Raw genomic sequence first — 16,626 nt, forward strand, 5'->3', positions numbered from 1 at the left:
AACGGTGCCTGGCCAGGCCTTCTGTTTTTTAATTCAGGAAGTGTTGGTCTGTCCTTGTTGGATGTAGAGTTTACTTAAAAAGTCAAAATAAGAAAAGATGGGCCACCTGGGTGGCTCAGTCCGTTGAGCGTCTGACTTTAGCTCAGGTCATGATCTTGCGGTCAGTGGGTTCGAGCCCCACATCGGGCTCTATGCTGATAGCTCAGAGCCTGGAGCCTGCTTCATTTTCTGTCTCTCCCTCTCTCTCTGCCCCTCCACTACTCACGCTCTGTCTCTGTCTCTCATAAATGAATGAGTGTTAAAAAATAAAAAAAGAAGTGTAGGACAAACAAAGAGGTGCTAGTCTATCAAGAACAATTTATCCATTTATTTATTTTGTCCCAAGCATCTCATATTTAGCGTATTTTCTATTAGTTTGGTTTACCCAACTAACAAACTTGTAAAAATATTAATAAAAATGTTTTTAACTAGATTAAAAGGGCTCCAGGTTCCTCGACCTCAAAAGACAGGGCCTGGCACCTCCCGCAGACCAGCTGCTGAGAAGTGACATGTGGCCTAGTGACTTGTGCCTGGGCAGGCCTTCTGTGTGGCCAGATGGCCTGAGGGATTTTTGGCACAAGAGGAGAGAGTGTGGGAAGGATGCAATGAGAAGGCCAGAGGTCTTCAGGGAGCGTGGAGGCCACAAAGGGGAGACCAGAGCAACGGCCACATTCCCCTTGAGCCCTGCCGAGGGGCCCTGCTGCTCAGGTGTGGCTCTGATAAGTTAGTGAGGAGGTCTTCTTATGGCTTCCGTGTCCATTCGAATTCCTTATGATCTCATCTCCCATAAGTGAACTTCTAAAGTTGAGTTCATGGATCTGCAGTGCTCGTGAATAAACCCAGCAAATTCTAACCGCCTGAGGCTAGACAGCAATAACACCCCTTAAATATCTTTATTTAAAACAAATACTTTTACTATAAAATAAAAATCTTTACCATAAAAAAAAATCCTTTAATTTTTTTTTTTTTTTTTTTTTTTTTTTTTTATGTTTTTATTTTTGAGACAGAGAGCATGAGCAGGGGAGGAGCAGAGAGAGAGGGAGACACAGAATCTGAAGCAGGCTCCGGGCTCTGAGCTGTCAGCACAGAGCCCGACGCGGGGCTCAAACCCACGGACCGTGAGATCATGACCTGAGCCGAAGTCGGACGCCCAACCGACTGAGCCATCCAGGCGCCCCAAAAAATCCTTTAAAAAAAAGCCCAGGGGTGCCTGGGTGGCTCAGTCGGTTGAGTGTCCGACTTCGGCTCAGGTCATGATCTCACGGTCTGTGGTTTCGAGCCCCGCGTCGGGCTCTGTGCTGACAGCTCAGAGCCTGGAGCCTTGGATTCTGTGTCTCCCTCTTTCTCTGTCAAAACTAAATAAACATTAAAATTAAAAAAAAAAAAAAAAAAGCCCAGTTAGGATTTCTGTTCAAGGTGATAAGGTCTTGAATATCTTCTAAAAGTAATCTTTCAGGGCTCAGGGGTGGCTCAATTGGTCACGTCCAACTCTTGATTTCAGCTCAGGTCATGATCTCATGGTTTGTGAGTTCAAACTCCGCATCAGGTTTTGCACTGACAGTATGGAACCTGCTTGGGATTCTCTGTCTCTCCCTCTCTCTGTTTCCTTCTCCTGCTCGTACTTTCTTTCAAAAATAAATAAACATTTATAAGTTAAATAAATAGATAAAGAGATAAATAAAAGGAATCCTTTTGTCATCTGATTCGGTGGTCACAGTTACCTTTGGAGGGTCCTGTGTTCTCTGCTCCTCAAGGGCATGGTCTTCTCTAGGGAGAAAGTGAAGCCATTTTAGCAAAAGGGCAGCAGCTGTGGAGACCTTCCCTCAAGAAACTGCACTAAATTTTCCTCAAGTCTCTTGCTCCTTTTCTTGCTAATTTCAGATGGTTTGGAAAATGGACTCCATTTTAGAGCTCCTGGTAAAAAAAATCCCCAAATTTATAAGAAGGCCATTTCCATGGTTCTGTACCGAAAATGGTGGGGGAACTAGGGTAGAGGCTTCCTTTGAGATACTGGTCAACTGTAGAAATCACAAAGAAATTGTTAAAATCACGGGGATCCATGTGAATGTTTAGGTTACAATTTGGGATTTAATCTTTTAGTAGACCATATGTAAGGTAATCTCATGCCTCTGACTATGCTCAGCTATTTAAAAGCTTTTTTTTTTTTTTAATTTATGTTTGAGAGTCTGCAAACGGGAGGGGCAGAGAGAGAGGGAGGCCAAGAATCTGAAGCAGGCTCTGTGCTGACGGCAGAGAGCCCCACACAGGGCTCGAACTCACGAACCCAGAGATCATGACCTGAGCCTAAGTCGGTCACTTATCCGACCGAGTCACCCAGGCGCCCCTAAACACTTTAAACATGGGTCATCCATACACATAGGCAGGGAAAGAGAAGGAGGTAAATCAGAAATTTGCGGCATCCCTGAATCGTTATGTCCTGGAAGATGATGGTGTGTTCCTAATTCTCACTGGCACTGTGGCCGTGTCAGGTGCCATGCCTGGGGACAGGACAGCGTAGAATCTGGTGGAACCAGACTGTCGGTCCTCTCGAGGGACAGGCTGGGATGCACGGTCTCACTGTACAGCCTGCCTGTGAAGAATTTTTAGGCTCTTACCCAAATCCACACCAGCTTTTAGCACCCTACTCAGGGAGGTAACTTGATTCCATATAACTGGCATTTTGAGGAGACAGTGATGGAACTTGACATGCCTTCAAGGTGGCTCTGACTGTGGCTTTTACATTGAGAGTTTGTCTCTAGGGAAGAAACACAAACACTACATGGGAATGCATTTTTATTGTTACTTTGGGTCCTTTGTGGCCTTCTTTCTTTCAAGATGTTTTCAAACTGCAGTAAGCAGTCCATCTATAAGACCATTGAAAGTAAGGCCCAGGAGTGTTTCCAAGAACGAAGCAACAAAGTGTGTGGGAACTCCAGGGTGGACGAAGGAGAGGAGTGCGATCCTGGCATCATGTACCTGAACAACGACACCTGCTGCAGCAGCGAATGCATGCTCAAGGAGGGTGTGCAGTGCAGGTGAGCGCGCGCGGCTGTGGGGGAAGAGCAGTTGGAAAACGCAGGGGCTTTGGAATCGTGAAAGGGTGTGTGCGCGTGCTTGCACGTGTGTTTGTCCTTTTTGTCCTTTACAGCAAGAAAAATGCTTTCTGGAAAGCAGATTGACTTTATGTTACAAAATCTGTAACCTTGTGTACTCTTTGATTCCGCATCCCAGAGCTCAGAGAGTCTTTTCTAAGGAAACAGATGTACGAGAGAGGTGATTTCATGGCTCCATTCTTTCATAGTGATAAAATATTAGATACAGAATGATAGTCCTCCTGAGATCAAAATTAATTCTTGTGTTTCTCTCCACTAAAATAATGTTGAGATTACTGTTTAATGGCATAAGCTAAATACGGAGGAGGCAGGTTACAAATTAGAAGGTACCTGTGTTTCCATTTTTATGACCAGTGCCTGGCTTAGCACTACAAGGGGAAAACTGGGTGAATAGCGGATTTGACTATGAACATATTGATGTTGTAAAATCTTTTTTTTTTTTTTTTTTAAAGATCTTTAAAAAGTGTTTGTTTTTGAGACAGAATGAGCATGTGTGGTGGAGGGGCAGAGAGAGCGGGGACAGAGGATTCAGAGGGGGCTCTGTGATGAGAGCACAGTGAGCCCGATGTGGGGCTTAAACTCACGAACTGTGAGGTCATGACCAGAACCAAAGGCGGATGCTTAACCAGATGAGCCATGCAGGTGCCCTTGATGTAAATTTTGATGGGAACTAGGACTCTGGTTGCCTGGCTTCCTTACCACGGTTGCCTTGCAGACCCATGTCTTCCTTTTTTAAGAAATTACGACACTAAGTTAATGAAAACCAAGGACACCAAGGTGTCTTAAGGATGAGTCACCTTGGGCCTGTCTGTACTTACTGTCTGCACTGCTTCTTGATGCCATAGTAGGAAGGGCCGACAGTGCATGCAGGTGGATCAGCACCTGGGGGGGCCCAGCACGCAGGCCTGGGTGACCCAGCCACAGGCCTTCCCTGCGATCTTCAGAACCTTGTGACATGACGGTAGTGTGTGCCGCGGGGCTGATGTTTGACTTGGACTGTCCCGTCTGCTCTCCCTCTGCAGTGATAGGAACAGTCCTTGCTGTAAAAACTGTCAGTTCGAGACTGCCCAGAAGAAGTGCCAGGAGGCTATTAATGCTACTTGCAAAGGCGTGTCTTACTGCACAGGTATGTCCCCCCGGGGCTTCTCGGGATACTGTGCTCAAGTGAGCATGTGCGTGTGTTTGAAACCGCATTGTATTTCATTTAGATGAAAACAACCCTTCATAAACTTCATGTGCAGGCTTGTTTTAATCATACTCCTTAGTTTGAGATACACTTGTCACTGGTCTTTGCCAGCCCCATTCTGTTTTCTTTTTTTTTTTTTCGTTACTTCCCTGTCATTCACCTCATCCCCATCATCCCCTTCCTTCTCCCGGGCAGTGTCCTAATGTGTTTCATATTTGCCTGGCCGTGTGTATTTCCTTGAAAGATCGTGTAGTGTTATTCTGTGTATATGGGTGTTTTTAACATGCCAGAATGATATTCTACTTTAGATCTTTTTGGAAACTCAGTGCCATGTTTTTAATTATCTGTGTAATGCTGTATGTCTTTGTCTACATGTCTGTATCCGTGTTTATACATAGTTCATCGTTGTGGCACCTGCTGAGTTGACGTGTATGATTTAATGTATTTAGCGTACTCAGCTGTTCACTAAGTGATGGCTTGGGTCGCTTTCATCTCTGGATCCTGCAGATAGGACTGCAGCAGACATCGTCACACATGTCTTCCAGGTGTTGTAAGAGTTTCCTGGGTACATGGGCAGCAGTGGAATTGCTCGGCTACAGAAAGCGGCAGAACATTGATGTCTAGAACGGCGGTCCTGGTGTGTCAGTGCCGCCAGGAGTGCGTGCGGAGTCCTGCATCCCAGTGTCCTTGCCTCAGTATTGTCCAGGTGTCTTAAGTTTTGCCAGTCTGATGAGTGTAACGTGATCTCTCATCCCTGTTTGCATGTTTCTTGAACATTTTCTTAGATCTGTTAGCCATTCAGAATTTTCCTTTTGTGAATAGCCAGTTCATATACTTGGTCCAAATTTTTTTTCTTTTTTAATGTAGGCTCCGGGGCTTGAACTCACGATCCTGAGATCAAGAGTCCCATGCTTTACCGACTAAGCCAGCCAGGCACCCACCCCTGTTTAGTCCATTTTTAAAAGTTGGGTTTTATGTCTTTTTGCTATTGTTGATTGAAGGAATTCTTGCATAATTCAAGCGGTTTAAACATTGCATATGCCTTCCTCCTATCTGTTGTCCTTCTTGGAACACTTTTTATGTATTTTTTTGAGCGAGTATGCGCGTGGAGGAGGGGCAGAGAGAGAGAGAGGGGAACAGAGGATCTGAAGCAGGCTCCACACTGACAGTGGAGAGCCTGATGTGGGGCTCGAACTCTTTTTTTTTTTAAATTTTTTTTTTTTTTCAACGTTTATTTTTTTTGGGACAGAGAGAGACAGAGCATGAACGGGGGAGGGGCAGAGAGAGAGGGAGACACAGAATCGGAAACAGGCTCCAGGCTCTGAGCCATCAGCCCAGAGCCCGACGCGGGGCTCGAACTCACGGACCGCGAGATCGTGACCTGGCTGAAGTCGGATGCTTAACCGACTGCGCCACCCAGGCGCCCCGGGGCTCGAACTCTTGAACCATGAGACCATGACCCCAGCTGAAGTTTGGATGTTTAGCGGACTGAGCCACCCAGGTGCCCCTCTTGGAACACAACTTTGATTTTAATAATTAGATCTTGCCGTTGTGACGGGGTGTGTATTTTATTGAACTATGGACAGTTACAAAGATATTTTCCACAGTGTTTCATTAGGTTCATTATTTTACCTTTTACCTTTAGGACTTTAATACACCTGGAGCTAATCTGTAAGCTATCTATATGAACTATGCATATTTTCTCAGTTCCATCAGTTCCTTAAAAATTTTCAAAACTATGTTATTAGGTACGTAACTGGACATACTGTCTACATTTTCATGATCTGCTCTTCCTTTACCCAGTATATAATGTTTCTTTTTGACCCTTGTGACTTTTTTGACCTTAATGTTTTATTTGATACTCAGTTACCCCAGATTTTTTTGTTCCTATTTGTCTGGTGTATCTATCCCATTCTTTTTTATTTTTTTAACTTTCTGTGGTTGGTTTGGTTCTCATAACAGCTTTATTGAGATACAGTGAGGGGTGCCTGGGTGGCTCAGTCGATTAAGTGTCCAACTTTGGCTCAGGTCATGATCTCACAGTTCGTGAGTTCGAGCCCCACGTCGGGCTCTGTGCTGACAGCTCAGAGCCTGGAGCCTGCTTCGGATTCTGTGTCTCCCTCTGTCTCTGCCCCATCCCCACTCACACTCTGTCTCTCTCTGTCTTAAAAATAAATAAAACATGAAAAAAAAATTAAAAAAACAATTGCGTTAAAAAAAAAGATACAATGAACATACCATACTGTTCACCCATTTAAAGTGTACAGTTCGGTGTTTTTTAACGTATTCGCATCTGTGCAGTCACCACCACGCTCCGTGTTAGGACATTTTCATCGCCTTGAAAGGAAACCTGTCTCCTCTAGCTGTCAATGAGCCTCCTTATCCCTCCCAAGCCCCGGACAACCAGTAATCTACTTTTGGTCTCTATGTATTCGCCTGTTCTGGATGTTTCGTGTAAGTGGGGTCCTACAGTGTGTGGCCTCTTGCATCTTTCATTCAGAATCACGTTTTCGAGATCCGCCCATGAGGTAGCCCGTGTCAGTACTTAGTGTATTCTCAGCTCTGCATCCCGTCCCGATGTCCTAGGATGGGCCGCCATCACTTGACGGACTTTTGGATTCTTTTCCGCCCTCTGGCTCTCATGAATACTGCCGTGAACACCTGTGTGCACGTGTTGTGTGGACATATGTTTTCCTTTCCTTTGTGTGTGCCCAGGAGTGGAACCGAATCACGTGGTCACTGTTGAATCGTTTGAGGAGCTGCCGGGTTGATTTCCACGGCGGCTGCCCCAGGCGGCACCTGAGGGTTTCTGTCCGTCCACACCTTCACCAACGCGGGTTGTCTTTCTGATTATAACCATTCTAGTGAAGTTTTGTCTCATTTCCGTTTTTCTTTGAACTCTTAAATGTGCATTTTATCGGACGGGACTCGTGATTCTTGCATTCTGAGATCTGTCAGCGTGCCGACCATCTGCCACGTCAGGAGCCAGAATGTCTCAGTCAAGTTTACATCAGCGTTTTCTAGCTGTGCTCAGTGTTTCTGTCTTTATTATAATAATAAAGCAGATTCAGAAAAATGTTTTCAATAAGCATAAGCAAAGCAGTTTGGAAAACTCGGTTCATTCTCGTCAAGTAGCCTTTTGTCTCCTTGGTATTTTCTATGGAGCAGCACTCGCGGAGCATGAGTGCGTTACAAGGTCAGCATCCCCGACCAGCAGCGTCGCATCACCTGCCATCTCGTTAGGCGGGAAGTTCTCGGCCCCCTCCCCGGGCCCCTCCCCCCGCACGCCCTGCCTGCTAGCTCTGACGCACCCCGAACGGACAGCCCAGTGAGACGGGTGACACTGCCTTTACGGATCTTCTCCGTGTCTCTACTCTGATACCAGTCTCTTGAGAACGGGCGTTTGACAGATAGTCGCGAAGCATTTTTTACGTATCTGCTCAGGGCAGCGTCGTAGACCGAAAACACGGTGACAGCGCAGAGTGTCCCCCTTCACCGCTTGCTGCGCTTTCCTCGCAGCCTGCGCTCCGCAGCGGCAGGCCTGTCACGTGCCTGCCCCGTGGACGCCGAATGCCCGGCGCCCACGAAGGGTTCCGTGAGACCAGAGGCAGGTGTGGCGCACCCGAGTTAGGCTGGGGTGTATCCCGGGCACTTAACGAAACGGGGCAGGTTCCTTTGCGTTTGGTGTCACTGCCGCGCTGACTTGGTGGGAAGGCCAGGCCTCCAGCTCTGGTCCCCGCCCATTGTTTTCCTGCAGCAGTTTCTCCCGTGCCGTGCTCGTGCTGCTCACTTTCCAGAATGAGTCACTCATTCCATCCTCTCACTGGAGTTTAATATCCTTCGGTGGCTTTTATTTGTCCTTAAGAATCATTGATTCATTTAAGAGATATTTGTGATGTCCTCGTGGTGTGATAGGGATTGGATATAAACGGATTCACTAAGAGGTTTGATCTTCGCTCTCGTGGAGCTTCCCATTCTATGAGGGGAACAGAAAGCACATCAAGTAGATGTAAATTGCACCACGTGTGCTTGAAGGACAGAAGTCGCTGTAGCTGTAGCAATGGAGCACAGTGGGGGTGAAAGCAGGGTCCCCGGGAGGTCCGAGGGACGCCTGTGAGCCAGATCTAAAGGGGGAGTAAGAACCAGCCCTTTCCCTCCGAGATGGAAACGAGGGCATTCGGGGCATTCCAGGTGGACGGGACAGCCTTCGTTAAGGTTCTGCGGTGAGAGACCTTGGAGCAGTGAAGAAATGGAAGGCGGCTGAGCGTGAGGGCTCGGGAGTTGTCGCTGGTGAGGTTGGAGGGGCCTGGCCGGCCGCTTCTGTGAGCCTTCCCCACAGCTTGCTTTTCAGTCCAAGTAAACGGCTCTAATGTTTGTTCAGTAGCGTGTGGGTGTTATGTATGTGTATATATATAATTTATCTATTTCGAGAGAGACTGAGAGAGCGTGAGCAGGGAGGTCAGAGAGAATCCCACGCAGGCTCCGCTGACAGCACGGAACCCGACGCGGGGCTCGATCGCACAGACTGCGGGATCGTGACCTGAGCTGAAACCAAGAGTTGGCCGCTTCACCAACTGAGCCCCCCGGGCGCCCCTGTGTATATTCTTTTATACGTAGTTGTGTTTCACGATACAAAGGTAGAAGCAGGGCTGCCTGGGTGGCTCAGTCCGTGAAGTGCCCGGCCGGCTCAGGTCACGGTCGCATGGTTTGTGGGTTCGAGCCTCAAACCGGGCTCTGTGCTGACGGTGTGGAACTTGCTTCAGATCCTCTGTCTTCTTCTTTCTCTGCCCCTCTCCGTGCACAAGTGCACACACATGCTGTTGCTCACTCGCTCTCTCAAAAAGAAACAAACACGGAAAAAGAAAAAGTAAAAGCAAAATGTAAAATAGTGGCTGAGGGGAGGCCGGGGAGACTGAGTGCAGACATTTGGGAGCACGGAGACTCGCACCGCATGGTGCTCGGTACCCAGCGAGGCACCCGGTATTTATCGGCCGGTTGGATACAGGCTGCCGGCGTCCTGCCCCGTGGGTTGCTTTTTCCTCTTGGTGAGGCGCGGTGCTGACCTGCGAGAATCCCGGGCCTGCCCCGTAAGACCGGTGGTCGCGTGACTCCCCGTGACCTGTGTGCTCGTCGTGTGCTTCCAGGTAACAGCAGCGAGTGCCCCCCTCCCGGAAACGCCGCAGATGACACGGTGTGCTTGGATCTTGGCAAGTGTAAAGATGGGAAGTGCGTTCCCTTCTGTGAGAGGGAGCAGCGGCTGGAGTCCTGTGCGTGTAACGGTGAGCGCATCTCCATGCTGCGTCCTCGCCGCCGGAGGGAGGATGGCCTGTGTCCACCGGGCCCTGTCCCTCCCTTTGGGGGCCCAGCAGGATTAGCCACTCGCTCTGGCCAGGGCAGCGGTGAGAACCCCGGCCAGGGTGGTGGTGCGTTCCCCCCCCCCCCCCCAAAACTCAAGGGGGGAGAACTCAAGGGTGGTCTGGGGGACGGAGCTCTCTGGATTCAGGTCCTCGCCCCTCTGCCTTGGCTATGAAACCGTGCTGTTGGTCGGCCTTCCTTCTCGCGATGTTTTCAGACCACGTGGTGGTGTAGGCTGAGGGGTGGGATAGGAGGGAGTTTTGCTGCGGTTGAGTGGACGGGCGGAGGTCTGTCCTCGCCACACGCACGCACCATGTTAGACGCCCCACGAGCGCAGCTGGCGCTGTCTGCATCTTACAGGCAGTGAACTGCGATACCTTCAAGGCTTCAACCAGGGAGAGCCGATCCCAGGACCTGACCCTGTCAGGGTATTCGTTGTTGTCAGCAGGGCTGGGCCCGCTGCCGGGTGTCTGGGGCAAGGGCCCTGCTTAGCGATGCCTGGTGACATCATGCTGGCCTCTCAAGACACTCGTCCTCAGGTTTCCACCTTCTATTTTGGAACTCCTGGGTCTGAGAAGGGGCCTTGGGAACTGACTGGGCTCCAGCCTTCCCGCCCTGCCTCACCTGAGAGAGTTCTGTTGCTTTCCGAACCCCCCAGAAGTCAAAACCGCCAGGTTGGGAACTCACCATCCATACAGTGGAGTAAGGGCCTCCTCCAGGTGGAATAAGAAGTGAATAAGGAAGGTATTTGACACAGTAGATGTCAAACAAATAATTTATCGAGTGCGTGGCAAAGGCTTGGGATGCCCCGGAAGAACACGTAGTAAATGCCCAGGAGATGCTTGATAAGTGAAGGAATGATGAGAAGGTTTTTCTTTCCCCATTGAGGCGGTTTGGCATGTTCTGTGTTCTAGTTGATTTCCATTTCTCCAAGTAAGGGTAAATATGGGCTGCCTCCGGGTCAAGTACCGTCCCGAGTTACACCGCCAGGTGACTTTTTGGGCATCTCCGCTGTTGGTGTCTGTGCCACGTGGCTTATGTGGTGGCGTTATTTCCATCACCCCACGAGCCGTGCTCTGGTCACACGGCGGGTGACTCACATCTGCAGTGGGCCCCTTCTGTCACAGTGTGTTGGCTTCTCACTGGAGCCTTGGCTGTGCAAGGAGTATTTCAAACTGAGAAGGGAAGGATCGAAAGCAGTGTAATAAGAACGTTGGGATAAAGGGAAACATTTAGCATCATGAAGGATCTGAAGTAGAATAAGTTGGCTTTTAATCCCTTAAAGAAAGGAAACTCTTGGGTGTGAATGAATTGTTTTTACCTTGTGGCCTGAGGACCCCGGAGCGTGAACTCAGAAGTTAACTCTTTGGGGCTGAACTAGGGATCGTTTGCTGTTGAAATGAAAAATGAGTGGAGTTGCTTCCCTTTGGGGGTGGGGGCGGGGGCGGGGAGGAGGGAAGGGAGGAGCGCCCTGTCCCTGACCGGACTCCCGCTGTCCCCGGTTCCGTTTCAGAGACTGACAACTCGTGCAAGGTGTGCTGCCGGGACCCCTCGGGCCGGTGCGTGCCCTATGTGGACGCCGAACAAAAGAACTTATTCTTGAGGAAAGGAAAGCCCTGTACGGTGGGATTTTGTGACATGAATGTAAGTGTTTCCTTCTGTTCAGCTTTTTCTGTAACGGTCAGGTGGGCAGTTTTTATATCGCAGAGATTTGCTTTTGCAAACGGAAGGAGTGCCTTTGGCGCCTGCTGTTTGTTCTCCCGCACGTCTGTCTGTCTGTGGAAGGAGGCAGCCGAGCCCGGGAAACCCGAGCACTCTCTCCATAGCCAGAACCCTGAGTCCAGAGACCGGGTGGGACCTGGGGCGGCCTTTTTGGTAAAGTTGGTTGGTTTTAGGTGGTGAGTGTTAATTACTTGGTTTTTTCCTCCACTGATTGTAAAATTGACTGTTTTCCGGTCCTAGGGCAAATGTGAGAAACGAGTCCAGGACGTCATCGAGCGATTCTGGGACTTCATTGACCAGTTGAGCATCAACACTTTTGGTACGTGATTTCCCTGGGTGGTTGTTTGCGTAGAGCTGAGCTGCTTTCAGTTCTAATGATGACATTAGAAAAGTGTGGTTTCAGATTCATATGCTGTTGTCTGGCAACAGAAGATGGAAATATTCATAGCTTTTGTCTTATTATTACTACTATTATTATTTTAAATGTTTATTTTGAGAGAGTGTGTGCAAGTGGGGGAGGGACAGAGAGAGAAAGGGAGAGAAAGGATCCCAAGCAGACTGACTCCTTGCTGTCAGCGCAGAGCCTCATGTGGGGGGGGGGGGGGGGTCCATCTCACGAACCATGAGATCATGGCCTGAGCCGACATCAGTTTAACCAACTGAGCCACCCGGGTGCCCCTCACAGCTTTTGTCTTGAAACATATTTGTCAGCTAAGATAAAATGGACTCACAGGTCTCCCCCTGTGTAGTGTGGATACGCAGATTTTCAGACAGGGAAAGTCAAATATTGGTTTCCTTCTTTCCTAGAAAATGAACACGTGACCTCATAAGCATGGTTCAGTGCTGTGGGTTGTCAATCTGAATCGTGTTTGATGTAAGCATCGTTTATTTTAACAGTGGGCCTCAGATGTTGCAGAAGCAGCAGTGTATTCTGTCCCGCAGGGTTCATCATTCATCGTCCCAAAAATAAAACCCAGAAAGCACCAACTTTGTCCTGTTACGCGTCAGCACGAGTAGTAGTCTCCCGTATGATTAGTCCCTCAGCATCACTCAAGGGACTGTGTGGAGCATCGTGTGATGTAATCTGTTCTTCTCAATAAGCGTGTTGGGGCTGTGTCTGAAATGACACTTCTCAGCAGCACCACCTGACGAACAGTCTGTGGCATACTAAGCGCTGAATTCTGAGTGTCTAAGGTACTTAACCAGGATATTCACGGTTTCGAATTGTTCACAGGGAAGTTTCTAGCGGACAACATCGTGGGTTCCGTCCTGGTTTTCTCCTTGATATTTTGGATCCCTTTCAGCATTCTTGTCCATTGTGTGGTAAGTCACCGACTTTAGGTAATGAAGCACTTACTACGATTTTGCACAATTCCAAACTTACAACTTTTGGAAAAGGTAAAATTGTTCTTAGCAAGATTCGATCTGATGTTTCCAATGACATTTTTTGCTGTTGTTCCCTAGGAAGTTTATTTTGTGAAAATTTTAGCTAATATGTCTTTTTTTTTAAGCTAATAGTCTCTTAAAAGAATTATGTTTTTTGTGTATGGATGTTTGTTCTCACGTGTAATTTGAGGACTGTTCTACTCCTGAGCCCGGGGGGACTGTTTAACTGGATTTGTGCAGGACCTCTGACTGAAGCTTTGAAACAAGAGCGTTTCTGGCTTTGTTAGACCAGAGCATTCCAAAGACGGCTCCCTCTACCCTATAGATCCCTGGCCTTACCGTATAGGGTATTCAGTCCTCCCATCTAGTAAGAGGGAGCAATCCTCATTATTCTCGTTCAAAGTGAGTAACAGCTAACGAGTTGAATTGGGCTTTCTCTGATGAACCCCACGTGATTTATAAACTTGGGGGCTTTAACATTTTTTTCTTAATAAATCACCCACCTTGCTTCTATGGGAAAGTGAGAATTTGTCTGCTGTAGAGATGAGAAAACCCAACCCCGGCTTCCAGACTCGTGCTCTGGAATAAGTCTTGTGCAGTGCCCCCTCCTTTGAGCACCTGGAAAATTCCGGCACAGCTACGTCTCATGAGTCTGCTGCCTCTGCTTCCTTACGTGTCTTGCCCGGGCTCTCGCTGAGCAGCTCGTCCCCAGGGACGGTGAGCGTGGTGGGTGTGGCGAGGGTCTAGGGAGCAGCTGTGCTAAAGCAAAGCTGTGGTGAAGGTGACGTGGCTGAAGCTTTGACAGGTGGCCGCGACTGCCACTCTTACTGTTGCTTTTGCTCACGGCCAGCCTCCTCTGTTTGCGTCGCAAGCTCCCACTGTGACAGAGGCCTGGCCCTTGGTTTTGGAGCAGAGCCGCGGACGGGACGATGCCGGTGTCTGGTTCCTGACCACGGAACACGTGACGACAGCTGCACCGGGAGCCAGGCCTAGATTGTCGGGCTCGGCCTCCTGTCTTGCCCGTCACCGTGTTTCATGTCAGGCAGGGGCTGGGGGCAGGGACAGTACCACGTGTTCAGCCTTCTGCAGAGAGTGTGATGTGGGGGCTCGAGGCCCAGTCCCTCCCAGCATTTGGGCCACGGTCACCGTGGACAAGGCTGAGGAGAGTGCGCAGGCCTTGGCGGCCGGGGGCGTCTGAGCTGGTGCAGCGCCCTCTGACCCCCACGGCTGCCCTCGCGTCCCCAGGGGTGACGTGGCTCTGACCCCTCAACATGTGGGGAATGGCTTTGGGGGACATCGCTCAGAAAGACCGTACTTAAACATTCCTGGACCGTTCGCTTCGTTAACACCAGAACACTGACTGCCTCAAGGGAAAGAAACACTTCAGGCTGGTGGCAGAACTCCTAAAGTTTATCTGAGACGTTCTTCTCCTCTGCTGGACTTGCTGCCACTTTCCACACTCACATTCGGAGTGAGTTCTTCGCTTAGGAGGGGCCTGAAGGGAAAGAGCGTGTAACTGAATTTTCCGAAGAGTGACCTCTTCCTGCTCGTTTTCCTTCTAGGATAAGAAACTGGATAAGCAGTACGAGTCGCTGTCTCTGTTCCACCCCAGCGTAAGTACCCACGTGAAAGCAAGTCGCCTTCGGGTGCGTCCTGGGCCCCGCTGTGGCCTCCCGTCAGCCCCCCAGTGAGAGCCGTCAGCCCCACGGCCGCTGCCGGTGCGGGGCCCTGGTGGCGGGAAGGCGGGAGGCTGGGACTTGGGTTAGTTGCGTGGATGGAGGGAAAGCCGAGGCTGCTCTGCCCCGCTCCCGGCCCGGATTTAGCGCCTCGGCAGTGACCTTCCCGTCTTGGGATCCTAGCTTGATAGGGTTATTTGTGAGTTCTCTTTTGGGTCCTCAGAGGGCAGGTTGTCAGGATTTCGGAAGGTGAGGGAGCCTCACCTCGTGCTTCCCTTAGCGCGAGGGGTCACGGTCCCTGTAGGGTACAGCTGCCTGATGGGGAGGTTGGAGCTCCGGGACCCGGAGCCGCCTGTGACTCCCTGTCTCTGCAGAACGTGGAAATGCTAAGCAGCATGGACTCGGCCTCGGTTCGCATCGTCAAGCCCTTCCCCGCGCCCCAGACCCCCGGCCGCCCGCAGCCCCTCCAGGCCGCCCCCGCGCCGCCGCCGGTGCCTGCGGCTCCCAAGCTGGACCACCAGCGCATGGACACGATCCAGGAGGACCCCAGCACGGACTCGCACGTGGACGAGGACGGCTTTGAGAAGGACCCCTTCCCCAACAGCAGCACGGCCGCCAAGTCGTTCGAGGACCTCACGGGCCGGCCCGTCACGAGGAGCGAGAAGGCCTCGTCCTTCAAGCTGCAGCGCCAGAACCGCGTGGGCAGCAAGGAGACAGAGTGCTAGGCCGGGGACCCGGGCCGGGCCTCAGGTGTGCGGGCTCGTCACACGTGGGACTTGAAGTCACTGCCTCTTTTTGTGAAGATTTGGGAGACCCGAGTGACTTCACGGCAGACGCTGGTCACGTGTTTGGGCTCCTTCACACGCAATAAATGACGCTCGTGTGCTCAGGCCCTTGTCCTTTGGAAGAGGGAAGGTGAATCTAGCTTATTTTGAGGCTTTCAGGTTTTAGTTTTTTTGGTTTTTAAAATATCCTTCAACCTGTGGTGCAAAAGCAGAAAATACAGCTGGATTAGGTTATGAATATTTACGTTTTTGTAAATTATCTTTTTTATTGATAACAGCACTGATTGAGGACACGCTCAGTTGCTTTTATATACACTGTAATGATCCGCTGACTCCAGGGAGGCATTTAGCAGGCCTTAGTTCTGAGGGCAACTGGAACACAGATTTTATTTTTTGCCTTCAGGTAAAGACAAAGGAGGTAAAAACGGAGTTCTCCGTTGTTTCCAGGACGTGGGTTCTGTTCAGAGGCATCCAGAGCTTGTAGCAGCGGGGAGAGTCACCCCAGTTACTCCTAAACTCGGGGTATTGCTTCTTCAGATTCTGAGGTTGGCACTTTCTAGAATTAAAACAGTCTAGCTTACAAATGGTAGCCCAATTGAATTTACAGACTCCTGCCCACTGTTTAGGACCCCAATTTGCGGGGCAGTTTTTGTCGTCAAAGCAGGTCTAATACTGTTGCCACGCTGGGAAAATGCTCACCATTCTAAACTACTTCCAAATGAGAGCACCGCTGCCTCTTTGCAAATTAGCGGGCGCGTGCGCGAGTTCTCCCCAAAGAACAGGTGGTCTTGAAAGGCCAAGGTGCTGGGCAGGTGGGGGACGCTGCCCCTCCGGGCCTGGAGCTTTCTTCCTACACAGCTGATTCTTAAAAACCCTCTGCAGTGACCTGCGGGTGGGGCATCTGCATTACTTCTGCTTCAGTGCTTCGGGACTGTCTGCGTTTACTTTGTGAAGGATAAACATCGTCAAAGTGAATTCTGATCTCCTTAAAATTACAGTTAGGGGGGCAGAAAGCTTTGAAGTGCTGAAATGTGCTCAGCAGCCAACACATTCTGACCGAGACGAGTTGTAAACTGAGGGCAATTAACCAAACCTGTGACAAATCAAATCTTTTCTTCTAAGGACGTTTATTATGCAGATGCCTGTTACACTAATACTTGAACTCATACCTTGTGGTGTTTGCTGTCTTCTAACTACTTGTGATATATTACACTTTTGGAATCTGCTAGGTGAGTGGGTGTATGTGTGAGAGTGAACAGTTCCCAGCTCAGTGTCAGAAAATCGTTTTTTATAAAATGGACTTTTTAAACAAATTTGTCTTCGCCTTGTTTCTACTTACAAATTTTGTAGCTTGTGGCGCTGAT

At 49.6% G+C, this 16,626-nt stretch overlaps 1 protein-coding gene across 5 annotated transcripts in view; it reads left to right on the forward strand.

The window, feature by feature from the left end:
* ADAM17 (ADAM metallopeptidase domain 17) overlaps positions 1-16,575 on the forward strand; it is a 53,755-nt gene extending 37,180 nt beyond the window's left edge. For 3 of the 5 annotated variants that reach the window (XM_045447777.1, XM_045447779.1, XM_045447780.1), the window contains 8 exons: positions 2,875-3,074; positions 4,175-4,278; positions 9,483-9,617; positions 11,207-11,337; positions 11,656-11,734; positions 12,650-12,738; positions 14,364-14,414; positions 14,852-16,575. In XM_045447777.1, coding sequence (XP_045303733.1) covers positions 2,875-3,074; positions 4,175-4,278; positions 9,483-9,617; positions 11,207-11,337; positions 11,656-11,734; positions 12,650-12,738; positions 14,364-14,414; positions 14,852-15,202 — 1,140 coding nt within the window. In that variant the 3' untranslated portion in view covers positions 15,203-16,575. Of the gene's footprint in view, positions 1-2,874; positions 3,075-4,174; positions 4,279-9,482; positions 9,618-11,206; positions 11,338-11,655; positions 11,735-12,222; positions 12,261-12,649; positions 12,739-14,153; positions 14,273-14,363; positions 14,415-14,851 lie in introns of those variants that run through there. The other 2 variants (XR_006703868.1, XM_045447778.1) reach the window with 2 other exon arrangements.
* Positions 16,576-16,626: the final 51 nt, after the last annotated feature.

This window comes from Leopardus geoffroyi, chromosome A3 (assembly GCF_018350155.1).
Source record: "Leopardus geoffroyi isolate Oge1 chromosome A3, O.geoffroyi_Oge1_pat1.0, whole genome shotgun sequence".
Classification (NCBI taxonomy): Eukaryota; Metazoa; Chordata; class Mammalia; order Carnivora; family Felidae; genus Leopardus; species Leopardus geoffroyi.